The following is an 18,077-nucleotide window of genomic DNA, read 5'->3' as shown; positions in this document are numbered from 1 at the left end:
CCAATTTGTCTTATACATAATGATGGTGATGCATTTTGAATCAAAATGGCTTGCTAACTTTGTTTTAATGAGTATTTAAACTGCAGATTTTCAGCCTTTTTGATTATCGCAGCTGGTTGATCAAATTTTGAGTAACTAAAATAAAACAGAAGATGAACACAAGCCAAGTGAATATGTATGTTTTTATTTATCGACTCTAGTTAACATGGTCAGTCTATTCAACTATGCAGCATATTATCAGCCTGAAGCCACAACTTCCCATTCAGGCACAATGAAATGTGCTTTACATAACATTTCTAAAGAAGCAAGATTTGACAGTGCAACACACCAAAAGGGTTCTTGGTACTTTTTTAATTTATTTTATATTTTTTTTAACCATTTGTCAAAAATATATTTCTTACATATTTTGAAGATAAAATGTTCTTAAACGACTCCTTTTTCATTTGTTTATCTCCTGAAAAAATCATAGAGATTTCTTTAAAATGGTGTTACCTTGTGTTTCATTTGACATTTCATTTGACATTAAAAAAAAATCTGATGTGTGAAATTGTAGTCTCAGACTTATTTGATTGGACATTTTTGATCAAGTACAGTGGTAGCAGAGGTACAACCTTAATATTTCAGAGACCCATTTTAGATGAAGGTGTAGTTATTTCTCAGCATCTAATCAGGATTTAGTGCAGCAAAGTTAGAATTGCGATATTTCAGCCTTCGTCAGACAGCATCCAACAATAAATGGTCCGGTAATCAAAGTTGGCAAGCCATCCTGACACCAAGTCCACCACCATTGTTGCACATTTAAGAAAAATTGCTGCTGCAAGGCAAACTTTGTGGCTTAGGTGGTAGACTAAACGAATTGCAGGAGTGATCTATCATGTCATGGGTGCAAATCCAGGGCAGGAAAAACTAAAATATTGGAATCTTACAATACCAGTACCAATTCTTGCAAAACTGACGATATCTTTGATCTAAAGTGTAGACAGTCAACATACTCTGCTAACACAATTGATTGATTTTTCATTTCTGTTTTGTAGTGCACAAAGGGTTTAGCTGGAACCATGACACATTCGAAAAAATGCTTTGTATCAAAAACTGTTGTACTCACACAATGATTTCCTGCGGTGACAAGCCAAACAGAAACCATAAAGGTGCCAAGTTACATTTCTTTAGAGTGTGAGACAGATTTTGTCAATTTGACGCTGAGTGATCGCTCACTTCAGCCTATATGAGATGGTATTGTGTGTCTGACATTGTAACTGGCATTCCTCATATGGTTGGAGACAGTTGGGAGCTAGCTAAAAGGATATAGCACCAGCATGACAGTGTCTATGCAGTGTTGCACAACTTCTTGTGCCCCATGTGAAAAAGGAACCAGGGCAATTACTGTTTTGGGTTGACTCTCCCCTTCAGCTATGATATATGAACACTGTGTGCATAATAGGATTAAACCGGATGATAGAGAGTAGAGAATAAATAAAAAGAATAGGGTGATACAGCAGCTGCACAAAGCCCAGTGGAAGTTTTTGTTTTTGACAAAATCCAAAATGTGACCTTCACCCAAATGGACATGTGAAGGGACTGTGGCAGGTTGATTATTAACTGCAGAATTAGAAACATGTCTCATTCAGGAACATAATGTCACACAGGTCAAGGAGGGATACTGATGATTTGGTAACTCCATTCATGGCATAAATACTTATAGGTATGGTGTTGGAATTTTTAAACCATGTTTATATTTTATACCAAATGTATATATCCAAACTGAGCTGAAATACATTTCTGGTTTAAATAAATATCCATCATGAGATTGTTGTTCAGATTGCACATATACAAAGATGTGTAGGCAACATATAGACCTATGTTGTGTATCAACATATACAGAAACCACAAAAAAAAAAAAATCATGTATCTTTTAACCATAGATGCACATACAGGTACAATATATGGAGGAAAAGTATGTTAATAATAGGAAAACAACCATTTTCATATGTTGCATTTATTATACATGCATTTACAAATGTGGTACCAAAATACATTTGACATGGAATATATTTAAATGTATCTTATCCCTTGAATATATTTTGAAATATGAGCTTATCACAAGATACATTATTCATGAACATGTTTACTGATATTTTATATGTATATATGCTCATATGCTCATCCCGCGTGCATTGTACATAGGCCTTAATACATTTGCTTACATTTTGAAATAGCTTGCCAGAATATATTATTCATACCTAGGCTATGTTTTGAAATATATGTCAGACTCTGTGGTGTGTATGACTTGCTATTTCCATAAATATTATTTCCTGAGGGATTTCAGGTCAATTAACGGTTCGTCACGATGCTCATTTCATTGCATTATTTAGCTTTTGCTTCATTTATTCATTTTCGACTGTTTTAGCGCTGTCACGTGGCCGGTTTATTTCAACGATTTTCAAAATACTTCTTTGGTGTAATTAACAAAAGAAAAGGAAAAAAAACAGTGCAGGCATGTTTTGTCCACTTATATCCATCTGCCAGTGCAATCCCCAATCCTCAAACACACAGAGGTTTCTCATGATCTCATTTCCAAGTTAAGCAGACTCTGTTAGTCCCTCGTCAACAAGACAGGTTTACTCGCCCTTACTAATGGAGCTCTATACTGATAGTTATGCTCTTGCGTAAATATGCAGTCAAATAGATGTACAACTACTGACACGTGGCTGGCACCGTACTGCAGCCTCACCTTGATGTTTGTGTCATACAAATACTGTATAGGCCTGCGAGTGGAGACTTGTCCCGCTTGGTGCTGTGGGAAATAAAATACTGGTAAACTATGACTTCCAGTTTGTGATCGTCATAAGGCATCACAACCACCAAAATATAAATCCGTTATATTTTCAGAAAAGCATCCATTTAGGTTTTTCTCCTTAAAAGATCCTACTCTCACAATTTGCATCAGTTTGATACCACTTATGATGTAGCTATATTATGAATTTACATTAAAAAGATTTTATATGAGGCCCAAAAAGGTGAGTAAAGTTTATTCTGCAAATAAGAAGGTGGGTAAATGAGTTTGTCTGGGTTTCCCCTCCACTGCAGCCCTGCTTGCTCCACTGCAGCGGCTTCAATTATTTTCTGACTTTGCTTCCTGCAAAAAAAGCAAACAAAAAAACCCCCCAAAACCCCACAACTAACATTTACCAAAAATATCATCGATCTTAAAATATTTGACAAAGGCTTGATTTCAATGCATCAGGCTGCCTTATGTGCCACACATAACAAAGCCAATGGGGGAAAATAACCGAGAGAGGGCGCTGTGAAGCTTTGCGTGGAATATTCATCCCTAATTAAAACATTTATAAACAGTAATTCAATCATTATCCAGTGTGAAAAGTTAGATTAAATGTCGCCTCTCTTCTAATATTAGAGAAATTATCCACGGAAATGATAATGGCACACACTTCAGTAATGACAGAGGTGCATCTCACCTCACCTTTGGGTGATGTGTTCGCTCTGAAGATACCAACAACTATTTATCAAAACATGCATTCATTAACAAAAAAGTCATTTATTGGGCATTCATTTATTTTGATCCTGTTTTATCACAAGTATTTAAATAATTTGAATGGACCACAATAATCATCTGTACTGCACCCACGCGCTCATACAGGCCTACAACAAGCCAATAAAGCTCATTTATCCTCTAGTTTAAATTGCAAGCGTTCGAGAATATACTGATATTATAATTCTAGCAGCCCGTGCACTATTAAATACATGCATGTTTAAACCTTTATAGGCCTTCGTTACACCTTCTGGTTTAGGCCTGACGCTATAGCTTTTAACAGTAAGATAACAATAGCTGTATTATACAATTATAAGTTAATTGCTATATGCATTACTTCAAGGAGTGTCTTACTGATGTGTAACCTATAATACATTGATGAGTATTTTTATTCATCAACGTGAGAAAGATTTTACATGGTTTGACAGTGTTGATGTAAATTAATTAATATAGACTAATGTAATATTCCTTGGAGGACGCAATAGAAATGGATTATGATTCCAGCTCAGTTGAAGTGGAATAAGCACATTGGAGGATGTGCGTAATGAAAAGCGCACCAAGGAAGCTCTCCAAACAATCTTTTTATAGCTCTTTTTCCCCCGGCCAACATACAATAAGATTAGTTTATAATGAAGCTTTTCATATGAAACTGTTCTTTTCAGTCAGCGCAGGTGTACAATTGGGGTGGTGGTGGTGGAGGAGGTGTGTGTGTGTGGGGGGGGAAGCTTGAGGAGTCTCACGCCTAGGTGTGAGGAGATTATTCAAATGGGGCCCAAGGCGTAGAAGTAGGGATTGGAGGCTTGCCTGGCGCACAGAGCTATATCACAGCGTTAACAGGCAGCGCTGAGCGTCATTTGAACTCCAGTCACCGACAGACGCATTTCACGGCTGGCTCCATAAGACACACATGCGCCAGTCCTCGACTAAGGAACACACCGACGACCCAAATACACCCCGTGGTCCCCAGTCACCTTCTATTAGAGAGACTTTTGCCTTTTCTTCTGCTGGGAGACGCTTTGTAAAACTCTTTGGGAGCCTCCATGATGCTCGGAGCAGTTAAAATGGAAGGACACGAACACACCGACTGGAGCACCTACTACGGAGAGCCCGAGGTGGGTACCTTAAATATATATTTTTTTCGTCTAAAGCCGATCCCATTTTATACAACTCAATATTAGCCCTGAGATAATATTAACTTTGTGATCAAATATTGACTTGAGGCGCCTCCAAATCCTCCCCCATCTCCACGCAGCGCACTATCCTAACAAAGTTGCTTGACATGTAGGGGGGGGGAAACTTTTCACTCGGATTATAATTTCATAAGTCTATATGTATCTTTACAAAATCTGATTTTTTTTTTGTCATGTTCCCACTCAACAAACATTTGAGCTGTTTGATTGTTGGGAGATTGATTCAAATATTTGTGCTGCAGTCAGAGGCTATTTTGTGTGGGAACACAGTCCTGTTTTAACTGTCAACATTTTCAACGATATTGTACCGTTTTAGCGGATTACTGACATGATTTCCCCGCCATTACAGTGACACACCGCCTTAATCACATTATGCAGTTTTACGCATGATTTTCAAACGATATCACCAAGTGTAAGAGCCAGCGAACACTCCAAGCTTTACGAGTTTATTTCCTCTGTGCGCATTTGGAAATAATGCTGTTATTGTAATATGCTATTATTTATCTTAATATGTTATTATGGATTAACATCAGTATCAAACATTATGCATTCATGATAGGAATAATGATAATCGGTAAATGCTTGACAATTACAGCCGCGCTTGGTTCATCGCTGTTATGCTTGTGCCAGATGAAACTGACGAGTGCCTCTTTCTCCCGCTGACAGTGTTACACCTCGGTTGGCAACATGAACACGGGCCTGGGAATGAACTCTATGAACACCTACATGAGCATGTCCGGCATGAGCACCACGGCCAACATGACGGCCAACTCCATGAACATGTCATACGTCAACACGGGCATGAGCCCCTCCATGACCGGCATGTCGCCGGGCACCGGAGCCATGAACGGCATGGGCGCGGGCATGACGGCCATGAGCGCCGCCCTGAGCCCCAGCATGAGCCCCATGACCGCGCAGCCCGCGTCCATGAACGCCCTGACATCGTACACCAACATGAACGCCATGAGCCCCATGTACGGACAGTCTAACATCAACAGGTCCAGAGACCCTAAGACCTACCGGAGGAGCTACACGCACGCCAAGCCCCCCTACTCGTACATTTCCCTCATCACCATGGCCATCCAGCAGTCTCCCAGTAAGATGCTGACACTGGCCGAGATCTACCAGTGGATAATGGACCTCTTCCCTTTTTACCGACAAAACCAGCAGCGCTGGCAGAACTCCATCCGCCACTCTTTGTCCTTCAATGACTGTTTCCTCAAAGTGCCCAGGTCGCCGGATAAGCCCGGTAAGGGCTCGTTTTGGACTCTGCACCCGGACTCGGGGAACATGTTTGAGAACGGCTGCTACCTGAGGAGGCAGAAGCGCTTCAAGTGCGACAAAAAGATGCCCAAGGAGTCCGGGCGCAAGGCGTCGGAGGGCGGCTCCTCCAACAGCAGCTCGGAGAGCTGCAACGGAAACGAGTCCCCGCACTCCAACTCGTCCTCCAGCGAGCACAAACGGTCCCTGTCGGACATGAAGTCGAGCCAGGCCCTGAGCCCGGAGCACGCCGCCCCCTCCCCGGTGTCGCAGGGGCAGCACCTCATGTCCCAGCATCACTCGGTCCTGGCGCACGAGGCGCACCTGAAGCCGGAGCACCACTACTCCTTCAACCACCCGTTCTCCATCAACAACCTCATGTCCTCGGAGCAGCAGCATCACAAAATGGACCTAAAGACTTACGAGCAGGTGATGCATTACTCCGGCTACGGCTCCCCCATGGCAGGGGCTCTTTCCATGGGCTCCATGGCGGGGAAAGCCGGTCTGGATTCCTCGTCCATACCGGACACAACTTACTACCAAGGCGTCTACTCCAGGCCAATCATGAACTCCTCATAAACTCTTGACCCCAGAATGCGACATGGACTTTCCCCTCCCTGCAATTTGTACATTTGTAAAAAAATTATAGTTTGTGTATAATATGTATTTCAGATATTTTTGACGTTTCCCACTGTTTTAGTTGTCGAGTTTGTTAGTAGCCTAATTATTTTGAGAAAGGATGTTAATAATAATAATGATAATGATAATGATAATGATAATGTGACAAGATCTGTTCAGAAGTCGGCTTCAGGAATGGACCCCAAAGACAACAACTTGCTGTAAAATAGCCTACATCTGCATAACTGGATTCCTAAATGAATTTAAATGCCTCGCAGGATTTCTTCAATCATTTGTGTAATTCCTATTTATGGCTTGTATATGTGTATTCTTGTAGTGACAAGAACAGAATCTATATTAAAGTGTTATTGGTTTTGTTTTTCTGAATATGATGGTTGTGTTTTACCAGAACAACACGGAATTATTATTATTATTATTATTAGGCATATTATTGTTATTCGTATTAGGTATACTATTATTATTATTATTATTATTATTATTAGGCATATTCTTATTCTTATTATTAGGCTATTATTATAAGCATCGAGGAGGGGGGGGGGGGAGCTTCTCAATAACAAGCGGTATTTGAAAACAATATATAGCAATAATGTTAAATAACTGACTAGGAATATAGGCTAACAGAAATACAAATGTTGCCTTCATAAAGAAATAGTTTACACTGAATAAAGCCACTCGCTTGAAATTTGTTCATTTAGTTTACATGAAATAATGACATTCACTTGAAATTTTGAAAACGATCAGAAATTTATGCAGCGGATGAAGCGACCACAGAAATGTTTTATTTTTCACATAGCTCTGCTTTTGGTTACAAATGATATACACTGCAATATAAACAAATTCATTAGTATGTAAAATCATCAAAAGCTAATTATTTCTCTAATTCTGCCCATTTTGGTAATTTATTGCACCTATGAACTATTCTCATAAACCACATATAAAATGTTTCATCAGGGATTTATAACTTCCCTGGAGAAAATCATGCACCATGTCAGTTTGCCATGTAGAAAAAGCAAACAAATCTGAGTCCACAAATAGGCCCAAATATGCATATTAAACACAAACATAAATCTCTATATTTTTTGGGAAGAAAACACAAATCTCTAGATTTTTGGGAGGAAAACACAAATTTCTGTATTTTTGGGAGGACATTTTATTCAAAACATCAGACAAAATATATTTTAATAGTAAGATACAGTCAAATGAGCAAACATGCTGAAGACGCCGACGCATTTTGGAAGCAGGTAGCAACAAAGAAAATTTTTCTGCAGAAGTGCACATGCAATCCATCCGAGGAGAGCCTCAAACCATCAGCTTACATTACTGTCATGCACAATTTCATCCTTGCTGACACTTGGCTGCTGTAAGCCTAACAAACGGGCAAGCAGAGTAAATGAGGAAACGTATTAATTTATCCATTCATATTCCCACACATACAGTGCATATGATTCAAAAGCAGCACTAGCACTGTCAATCAAACACTATGCCTGTCAGTCAATCAGGTTGTCTGACCAATTGATTGCACCCCCCCCCCCCCCCCCTCTCTCTCTCTCTCTCTCACACACACACACACACACACACACACACACTGCAAAGTTTAGATCACTGAGTAAGATTAAGTGTCATTGTCACATAAAACAGTCTCCCGCGGCGCAGGAGAATAGTTGAGGGAAAAGGGGGCTGATTTGGGAACAGAGCCGCCTGAATGCGATGCTCTAACTTCTCTCCTCACAATCTGGGGCTCCATTGTCTACTCCCTATTTTTTGAAAGTAGTCGGACCCTCCCCTCTTGTTGAGCCTCATTAGATAAGATAGGCTAGTGGTCGTCCAAATGAATCAAAAACACCACCCCGTCTGTCCTTCCCCACTGCGCTCACATCCAAGGGCAGAGAGAGACAGAGAGAGAGAGTTTGGGGTTGTGTGTCCCGCTCCCCTTATACCAAACGACACCCCTTCGCCTTCTGAACACGTAGGGGCCTAAAGTGTGCGTTTATTCTCCAGACCCTCTTTACAGATCGTACTTTAAACAGCCGTGATCTGCGAATAAACAAAGCCAGTAAACAATAGAGTGGAGGCTATGCCCGCATATAGGAAGAGTACACATGCACAAACCAAATTGCACAAGTGTAAACTTTGAATAGGACGCCGCGGCTCTGTAAATTTACACAGACATTAAATTTCGTTCTATTCATTTTAGACATATAATGCTAAGCTGATTTTTTATAGCACACTGATCGATATCTCTGTAAAATAATCATTTTTTTTAACTAGCGGGGCAGTGAAATCTTTGCTTTGTGCTAAAGTCAACAGTGACAGAGTTTGAGCTCAAATAAATGCCGTGATGTCTGGAGCCCTTTGCAGAAGGCAGAAGGCGAGCTTCTACAATGGGCTCCTGTGTGGCTTGCCAACAACAAGCATCGACTGTTTTGCACAGGTATGGACGTTTTTATTCTCTCTTTTCAGAAGTCTTTCTTTTTATGTTTTATTACTGCAAGCGTTAGGTGGTTTGTTACCTGCTCCCACATATGCATGAGGGGGGGCAGAGGCTCGTCTCCTAAATTAATGAGAAAGGTGCCGTATTGGATTTCACGACACGGGGTGGTGCAAAGCTGAGGGGATCTGCAGGTTGTGTGATAGAGGTTGCTTCTTGGTTTCTGTCTTTCAATGGCGTGACGGAGAGATGCGGCTGCACTGCAAAAAATGTCCATCTTGACAAGTCATTTCGTCTCATATTCAGTATTAAAATAGAAAAATAACTTTATTAAATTAAAACAAGCGCAAAAATGGGCCAGTAGGGTGAGATAATGTTTCCAATGTTTTCTTGAAACAACTGTCAATATCCTAACAAGGCAGAATGAGGCAGAACACTCAGTATCAACATGGCACTTCATTCAGGAAAATTCTTTCAACTCAATTCTTTGATTTGCATTGGAAAAAAAAAGTGACATCAGCAGATTTCTTCATTTGTTCCAAGAAAAATACGATTTAAGACTCAATCCTTAATTACTTGTTAAGACGGATATTTTTTGCAGTGTGCGGCTGATTGATATCATTGCTGCTGCATTGATGTCATGAAAGCGAGCTTTGCTCCATTACCCACTACATTGTGGAGTTAAACTATCCTTTGCTATTGTAGGCTATCATACTTTATATTGTATTTAAAATTCCAAAGAAATTTCCAAATGGATTTATATACTAATTTCCAAGCGATATTTTAAATTAGTATATTGTTACGTAAATATCAAATGATGTGTTATTGATGGCAAGCGGTTTTTAATTAATAAAGTAGGGCAATTACAATTTCTCCTCCAACAGTTTGAACATGTTTGAACTCTGGATAGACTATTGATAGAGTGATTTATTAAAAGTACCTGCAGCTATCCTTAAAAGGCAAATTGTAAATTATCTCCATTGTTATTTAAACAACGACAATGATAATAATAATAATAGCCTAAAAATAATAATAATAATAATAAATAATAATAAATAAGAAATTATAATAATGATAAAAACAGTTTCATAATAATAGTACCCCTCAGTTGAGGCTGTCCAAATATTTCTGCACTGATGTCTGTACAAAGAAATGCACAGCAGGCCGTCTTTGAATAATTGGTTCACCCACATCTTAAATAGATGGAGAGCCCTCCAAAATGCCTATTAGCCATTATTAAACAAGTGTATCCCGACGCGGCTCTCCTCCGGCGCTTTGATGGCGGGGATAACCCCCGTCAAGCCCTCTCTAAGTGCCCACTGAGATGGGAATGGCCTTTTGGAGCTTTGCCGGTTCAAAGGTAACCAACCTCAATCTGTACTGCAGGACAGAAGTGACCCGAGACCACATCGCTGCTGTGCACCTTCCCATCTCTAACTTTCTGCAGCCCGCGGGCTTTACAGCAGGGAGAGATGCCTCCGCTGCTCCTTGGCGCACCATCACAGACAAGCCCATCTGTTGTTATAGCAACTGAGTAAGGGCTGGTCCAGCCTGTTGATCCTTTTACTCTGCTAACCTGATTTCCACTGCATTTCTTATACTAGCAATTAGCATATTTCTTGATTAAGGCCTGAAAGTCAGGCCTCTTTTCTCACAAGGACACAATGCAGGCATGCACATCTTCAGCAGGCAGGCTGGCGTTGGCTCAAGTTGTGCGCCGGGAAGTTCTTCAGTTATTAATAGCTTAAATTGTTTGTAGAAATTACCCAGTAGCTGCATGGGAGCAGTTTTACTTCGCTGATGGAAATCTGAATTTTAAAACAGTTTTGTTAAGAGTGAGCATGCATAAAAACAGAAAATATAAGCCACAAGCATGGATCAACACTCTGCTGTTCTGCTTTGTTATAGACAATTTAGCAAGATCGTAGAATATTAATATTTGTTTATTGTTTCTTTATTAAAATAGCATCTTCTGTCATGGATTGTGACAGATCTCCAAGCTGTATTATAGACCTTTCCCCCCTAAAGCAATGCATTTTAATGCCTAGGCGAGTTTGGGCCTCTATTCTCAGTGAATGACTCAATAGCCTATAAGCCTATATGTGCTTCCACCCATGGGCGTCAGCTGGGTATGGCGAGGTATAAGGGCACCTCGGATACCTTCTAATACCAAGAGAGTCCAAATCTTGTAGCCTTTTCATCATAATGGAGGGCAAATATAAAGCAAAAAAATGAACAGAAATCTATAGACTATGGAAAAATAAAAATCCCACCTATGTGTCTGTGCAGGATAGTTGGGTGTTCTATATGTCTAATAAATTATCCTATCGGCCAAATAATAAAGTCTTGGCAGTTAATTGCTCAGCTCGTCCCCAGATACTCAGTCTCTATATATAACCGGGTGTGGAGTTATTTTCTGGTGTTAGATGCAGGGTCTTTGCCGCACCTATGTGCTGCAGCCTGCTGACTGGAACACCCAAGTAGATCGGTCTCCATGGAGACGGCGGGACACCGGTCCAACAAGCTGTAATTCTGTCTCAGCCTTTTGCAGGGGAGGGACCGTCCACACTAGCCCGACTTAACTCCTCTTTCACCAGAAATACTCCTAATCCCATATCTTAGCAAGGGAAACTGCCGTCCCTCAGTATATTAAAGGGACAACAAAGTCAAAACTCAAAGCCACCCATGGTTTCTCAGCGGGCGGCTCGTCCCGGTTTTACGCGCCGTCATCGCGTCCGTCCATCTTGAGCGCATTTTGTCCAGCAGCGGATGAATAAATCTGATTGTGGAGTGAGACATTTTGGCGATTCAAGCAAGAGTGTGTGTGGAGCAGACCATGCAGACGGTTTTATTATTGTCAGATTTAGTCCTATCGATGAGACTGTGGACTAAACCTTAATTGAAAATATGCAGAAATCGTTATTTACGTTATTTTTTTAGCCCTTTTAGCCATTAATCATTATTTAGGCCTCTGTTGTAGCTATAATATTTCAGGTTTATATTTTGCTATCAGGCCACGTTACTACCTATTTGGAATTTCGTTTTAAGGAATGAAAAGACAAATAAACTATAGCCTAATCAAATAAAATTCAAGGTAACTGATATTCAAAGCAGCTTAAACATGCAATAGGTAAAAGTATCTTTAATGGAAGCCGATAATAACAAGATTGAAATTGAAATTAAGTTACATTGCTCATTTGCAATAAATGCGCAATGCATTTATTCTACTACCTACTGACACAATAAGTGCAGTAGGTTAAGAGATACAGAAATCTACCCAAATTTCTGCACTCAGCTAATAGATTTTTTCAATTTTTCCAGTCAAAACATTTCAAATATAAAACAGGTACAAAACTCTGAAATTACATATTTGACAAATAGGCCTAGATTATTTCGGCGCATTAATCTGCAAATATTTTTTCGTCTGAGTCTAACTTGGTCTCGGAGTTGTTGTGCACAACGTTTTCATTCTGTATTTGGGTTTCAGAGGGGCAACAAATGTAGAACCTGGATTTTCTCATTTAGTTTAAATCTGCTCTATGCGGTTATAAGAAGAGATTTTCTGAATGTATTTTTAAAACCTTTGAAAATGTAAAAAAAAATAAATGGTGTAGCTTCATCCCTGAATAAATAAAACTGGATCCCTGGAAAACCTTAAAGCTAGAAAGTAACTGTTTGACTGGTGACCTTTCCATCTCATCACATTTTACTATTCTCTACTTGATGTGCTCTGAAAGTTTGCAAATTATTCTCATATGAGACTGTTTTATTGCCAAATAGTGCAGCTTATATCAAAATGATTATTTATTAAGGAAAGTGTTGTGAGGAAATTAGATGCAAATATAACACAAGAGCTACATGCAGACAATCTACAAGAAAGAGCAGAGATTAACTTTGAGGGATTGTGGAGAGAGACCTTTGTTGTTCTGCTGATATCCTGAAGTATCCCAGTCTTGTAGATTATGATCAGGGATTTACAGATGTGTGCCATGGACCACACATCCTCTTTTCTCAGTTTTCTCTCCCTTCCTACTCTGTTTTACACAAAAGAATGGGACCTATCTCCCTTTCTGCATTGGCCAGCTCTTTGTTTTATTGGAAAATGTATGATACATACAAAAAAACCCAGTTTATACATGCTAACTATTTTCAGCAGTCGCCTCCTATCAAAGCTGAAGACGACACCTTTCACTGTCCTGTTAAAATGTTGGAAATTTTCCCAGTCAAAATAATCCACAGATGTGGTAGTTAGTGTGTGGATCTAGATGTACGAAGGTAAGCTTTGAGATCTGTCAGGCTGGAGAGAGGAGGTATGTGTGTGTGCAAGTGTATGCATGTGTGTGTGTGTGTGTGTGCGTGTGTGTGAGAGCGAGAGATGGGAGGATAGACAGGGTGAGAATGCGGCCGCTGACTGTGATGTGTCCGCACTCCTCTGACACGACTATGCGACATTCCAGTGTAGGGCTTCTTCATGTCCTGAGAGAGAGAGAGAGAGAGAGAGAGAGAGAGAGAGAGGTCCGTCAACAATGCCCATTGACTACTGTGAGGCAGCAGCTGGTGGGACATGCAGTGACCTAAAGGCGATCTATTCAGGCCAGGACGGGGCGCCTCTCACTACCCCGCTGCTTTTGTACGTTGGAAAGTGGATGGATGGTCAGTGTTTATCCTTGTAAAGTACTGTAGGTCTTTCATCATGCAAACAGAGGAGAAATCAGTGCAACAACACCCATCTAGGGTTCAGAATGGAAGACGGGATAGTAGATGCTGCAGCTGGAAGTCAGGGGCGTTTCAATGTCTGAAGGAAGAGTTTTTCCACTCCATGTCAATGTGACGGAGATGAAATGTAGATGACAGGCAAGGCCCTTTGTTTCTCAGGAGTGCTGAAGTGAGGCTCAGCCACATGCTGGAGGGGAAGATTAGCTTCTCAAGGAGAAACATAATAAAAAAGCGCACAGGAAAAGCCATTGCAAGATAATGGATGTGTGATCAACCATGCAGAAAGATGCAATATTGGATGGAGATTAAAGATGCTCAAAATATGAAGTTAGGTATTGCTTGGGTTGACTGTAGGAAAGGTAGGCATTTGTGTACAGACACGCACACACACACACACACACACACGCACTTCTACCCCCTCTTTGGTAATTCCACAGGCATTTCCCAGTGGGTCTCATGCTAGTCTTTGGGATCAAACCTTGTTGGCAAAGCTACCATAAAACGATATGTCAGTCAGCTGTGGTAAAGGGATTCCTGCTCTGCTGTGATTGATCTGCCATGGTTTCTTTATTCCCCTCGAGGCTCGGTACCTCCAGGTTTTTAGATTCAGCAGTTGCCAATGCTGATGGATATCTGGGGCTTCTGCTTTGGAATAGCACCACATCACATCCCCCTTTCCTGACCCGCTTCCATCCGGCACGGCACATTCGGCAGCACATGTCCATGGCATGGAAGCCAAACATCCTGTAATATCCCTCGCTTCCCCCTCAGCTCCAGTTCCAGGAAGTGAAGGCAGACCTTTGCCAGCCAATCGCGGCGAAGGACACCCAACTCATTAAAAGTTAATGAAACCTATAAACGTGGTGCGCCAGCGATTCATTTAAACCCCCAATCCAATCTCCTCTCCCGGCAAAGGCAAACAAGCCCGTGTGCCCCCAGCGCGGTCCTCGGAATAACAAACTACGTAATATTTTGTCCTGCATATGTTCCCCTACGCAGACATGTGCACTGTGATAGGCTATCTTACAACGGGACTTGTCCAATTTAGCGAATGCCAAGACGGTGTTCTGCAGGGGTGAATTCTGTAATCTGCGTCCGAGTTGAATTTAATGCCTTTACTTTACACTGCGCGGCTTGTCGGGGAATGGCCGCAATAGATATGCCATTTCAAGATTCATGAGAATCACTGACATTCAAATAATGTGCTCATTTTAATACGGTATGAGTGTGAGCCAAATCTGTGTGAAAAAGCTGTATTTGCTCTTCGTCACGGTTATATGAGTGGCGAGGACCGCTCTTGATCCACGCAGATAGACGAGGGCAAATCTAAGGAGAAGCTATTTTCTCCTTTAGGCCAAGTCCACCTCTCTCTCTCTCTCTCTCTCTCTCTCTCTCTCTCTCTCTCTCTCCAGCTTGGTCTATCTCTCTCTGCACACTCTCACCTAATAGCATTGCTGCGCTCAATTCGATAACAACCAATCAACAGCAATAAAGTGCCAACAAACAAGTGTCAAAATGGAAATCTAAAGTGTGGAACAATATCCTCCCTGTCTTTAAGGCCTCCATTTCAACGCGGCCCCCCCCCCTGGTGCCCCATAGTGTTTCCCTCGGGGGATTCAAATTAAATTCCCCCCCATGTATAGCGCCACTGTCAGCCCGCTAATGAATTCCCATACCCTGACTTGAATCAAATTAATCCCCAATTTAATCCCATATAAATGGCTGTGTCGTTCATAATGGAAAGGCGGATGCTCAGCTGAAGGATTGGGGAAAGCTGGGAGGTGTCTATAGGGCTGTTGAGCAGATTACGGTGAAAGATGAGGGCTGTATGTTTCCCCCACTACAGAGTAGTCCCCTGATACACACTATTTAACCCTCGCCTGCTTGACGCTGACAGAAACATCGCCGCGTTTGTCACTTAATATCCTTTCAGATTAAGGAGTCAACTGCCAGATTTATTGGTCACGGCTGGGCGTCCTTATCTCGAGGAGTCCGGCAGAAAGATGCAATATGATAAAAAAAATCGACACTTGACTGTGCTGTGGGAAAGATGCATGCATGTTATTGGTGTATTTCGTATAGTCATTTGGTTACAGTTAAATTAGCTGTAGGTTCAGACTTGTAACAACCAACCGTTCTTTGTGGTCATAATGTCAGAGACAGTTGCGTTTATATTGATGCAAATTTTACACCCTTCACATGCAAACTAAGAATTAGTCAACTGCTGCAATATATTCTGGGATTAACTCCCTGTCAGCATTTAGACCTGAAGACCACCACATTGATGTATTATAGTCAAGTGATGGCTCAATGAAAGGTAGTTGATAAAGGGACTAATCTATACAAATAGCATAGCATCATGTGGCGTGGTGAAATATTGCTAATGCTTTTTAGATGCAAATATGATGGTCTACTACTCTGTCAGATGCATTTGTGTAAAGAAAAGCAAAGTCCAGATGGTGGCTCCAGTTTCAGTTATTGATGTGTGGCTGTGAAGACTGGAACTGTTGGACCGCCCGCTTCTCTGTTGGTTTTGGCTCTTTCATGTAAGAGCCGGCAGAAAATGAAAATACTACCTCCTGATGTACCAACACAACAATGATGTTTATAGAAATGGCAGCCATTTTCTTAATCTAAAAAAAAAAATCTATCTCTAGGACAGATGGGATATATTGGATAGATAGATGGGATACAACATTGTGTGCCAAAAAGTTAGCAACTGTATCAATTGTCAGATTTTCAACTACCATTAATAATTACGACTCAGATGGTCATTCTTATATGTAATTCAGTGTCACTGCATTGCATTGAAATTCAGTGCAAAGTTTGCTTTGAAATGGGTTGTTTAAGATGATGGAGCAGTTGCTAAACAGAGGGGAGGCGGGCTATATGGCTTCTAAACATTGGCATTGGTAGCCAGTGGTTGTTTGCGGCCATATATGAGAGTGCTGCAGCTCCAAATGTATGATATACTGTGTATAGTTATTAAGTAAGCAGTGGCATGGGATGGATATGGGGATGGCAGACGGTTCTGAAGTCACTTTGGCAGTTCAGAGCGCGGTTTGGAGCCTGTAAAGCCCGGTCCACCAAATGTCTGAACAGCTATGGTTTATTGAGGCATCTGTAAGCTTACTCATTTTACTGCCAGGCTTGGCTCGTGTACCTACCGTCATGGAGAGGGAGGAAAAAAAACACACAAAAGTTTGCTGTTTGCCTTCATTCCACCAAATCCTTGACAGCCGTGCTATAGCCCATCACTATTCACACCATTGTGCTGTCACAACAACTAAACACATCATTTGTGTTGCAGAAACTCATCCTGTATGTATCCAATACCAAATGTTTGGCGACGGAGAGCGGCGGCGGTGGGGGCTGCATAATTTGCTAGGAAACATTTTACCGAACATTTGGTGATAAAAACGCCGGCGTCGGCCCCAAGGCTTAAAGCAATTAATTCAGGATCCTGACATAAACTCTCCAATCCTTTGACAGCTTGGAGCTGAAATAAAAATGCTAGTTCTCCTGGGAACGGCAGGAGATAGCCGGCTCTTTTCTGGACTGTTTGCTCACTGGCCCTGAGAGCAATCTTCCCCAGTCAGAATGAAATGCAAGGACACAAACAATGTACCGGCGAGAGAATGGGAGATGGGGAATGAACAGTTTGGACTATTTGCTCAGCAGAAGGGCAGCCACAATGGCCGGCCCATGGCTTTCCCATGCATCAAGCCTCTTAGTCTTAGGCCTCCCTTTGTTGCCTGGTTTCTTCTTCCCCGGCCAGATAAGAGCCCAGCTGCCCTATACTTTTAATTCCCATTGTACGCCGTACTGTATGGTCATTTATCTGCACGCATTCTGCCCCGCCATGACGGTGTTGTCTAATTGGACGGGTTATCGCGCGTGTATCTCTGTTCACTTTAGCATGTGCGCTCGTTTAGGGGTTGAATCCCTCTCTCTTTGCCATAAAAGGCAGGGTGTTGGCTGGGGAGGGGGATAACGTCTGACCCCTCTTCTCTTCCTAGTGGAGGCAGCACAAGTCAAGCACGGAGCGCGATAACGATGCCACATACGTTGACACTGTGTGCATTTTTTTCATTTTGCGAGAGTGTTTCTAAATGGAATATATAGTGAGGAATCCCACTTCTAGGACCTGGTAAAGATGTTCTTTTCCAGCCAGGCACAGAAAGCCGCAGAGGGCTCTTGAGGGAGAAATGAGATGCGGTCATTATATGACCTAATGGCAACTCCAGTTAGAAGAGAGGGCAAACACACCAAGTGTAGTGGCTCTGGCTGAGAG

At 41.5% G+C, this 18,077-nt stretch overlaps 1 protein-coding gene across 1 annotated transcript; it reads left to right on the top strand.

Moving 5' to 3' along the window:
* Positions 1-4,418: 4,418 nt before the first annotated feature.
* On the top strand, positions 4,419-6,951 carry foxa2 (forkhead box A2). The gene is made up of 2 exons (XM_071905818.1): positions 4,419-4,662; positions 5,407-6,951. Exons 1-2 carry the CDS (start codon positions 4,591-4,593, stop codon positions 6,577-6,579), a joined length of 1,245 nt encoding a protein of 414 aa, XP_071761919.1. The 5' UTR covers positions 4,419-4,590; the 3' UTR covers positions 6,580-6,951.
* Positions 6,952-18,077: the final 11,126 nt, after the last annotated feature.

This window comes from Centroberyx gerrardi, chromosome 17, assembly GCF_048128805.1.
Source record: "Centroberyx gerrardi isolate f3 chromosome 17, fCenGer3.hap1.cur.20231027, whole genome shotgun sequence".
In the NCBI taxonomy this organism is placed as follows: Eukaryota; Metazoa; Chordata; class Actinopteri; order Beryciformes; family Berycidae; genus Centroberyx; species Centroberyx gerrardi.
Note: the sequence above shows the minus strand (reverse complement) of the source record. Positions and strands in the feature narration are given on the sequence as shown.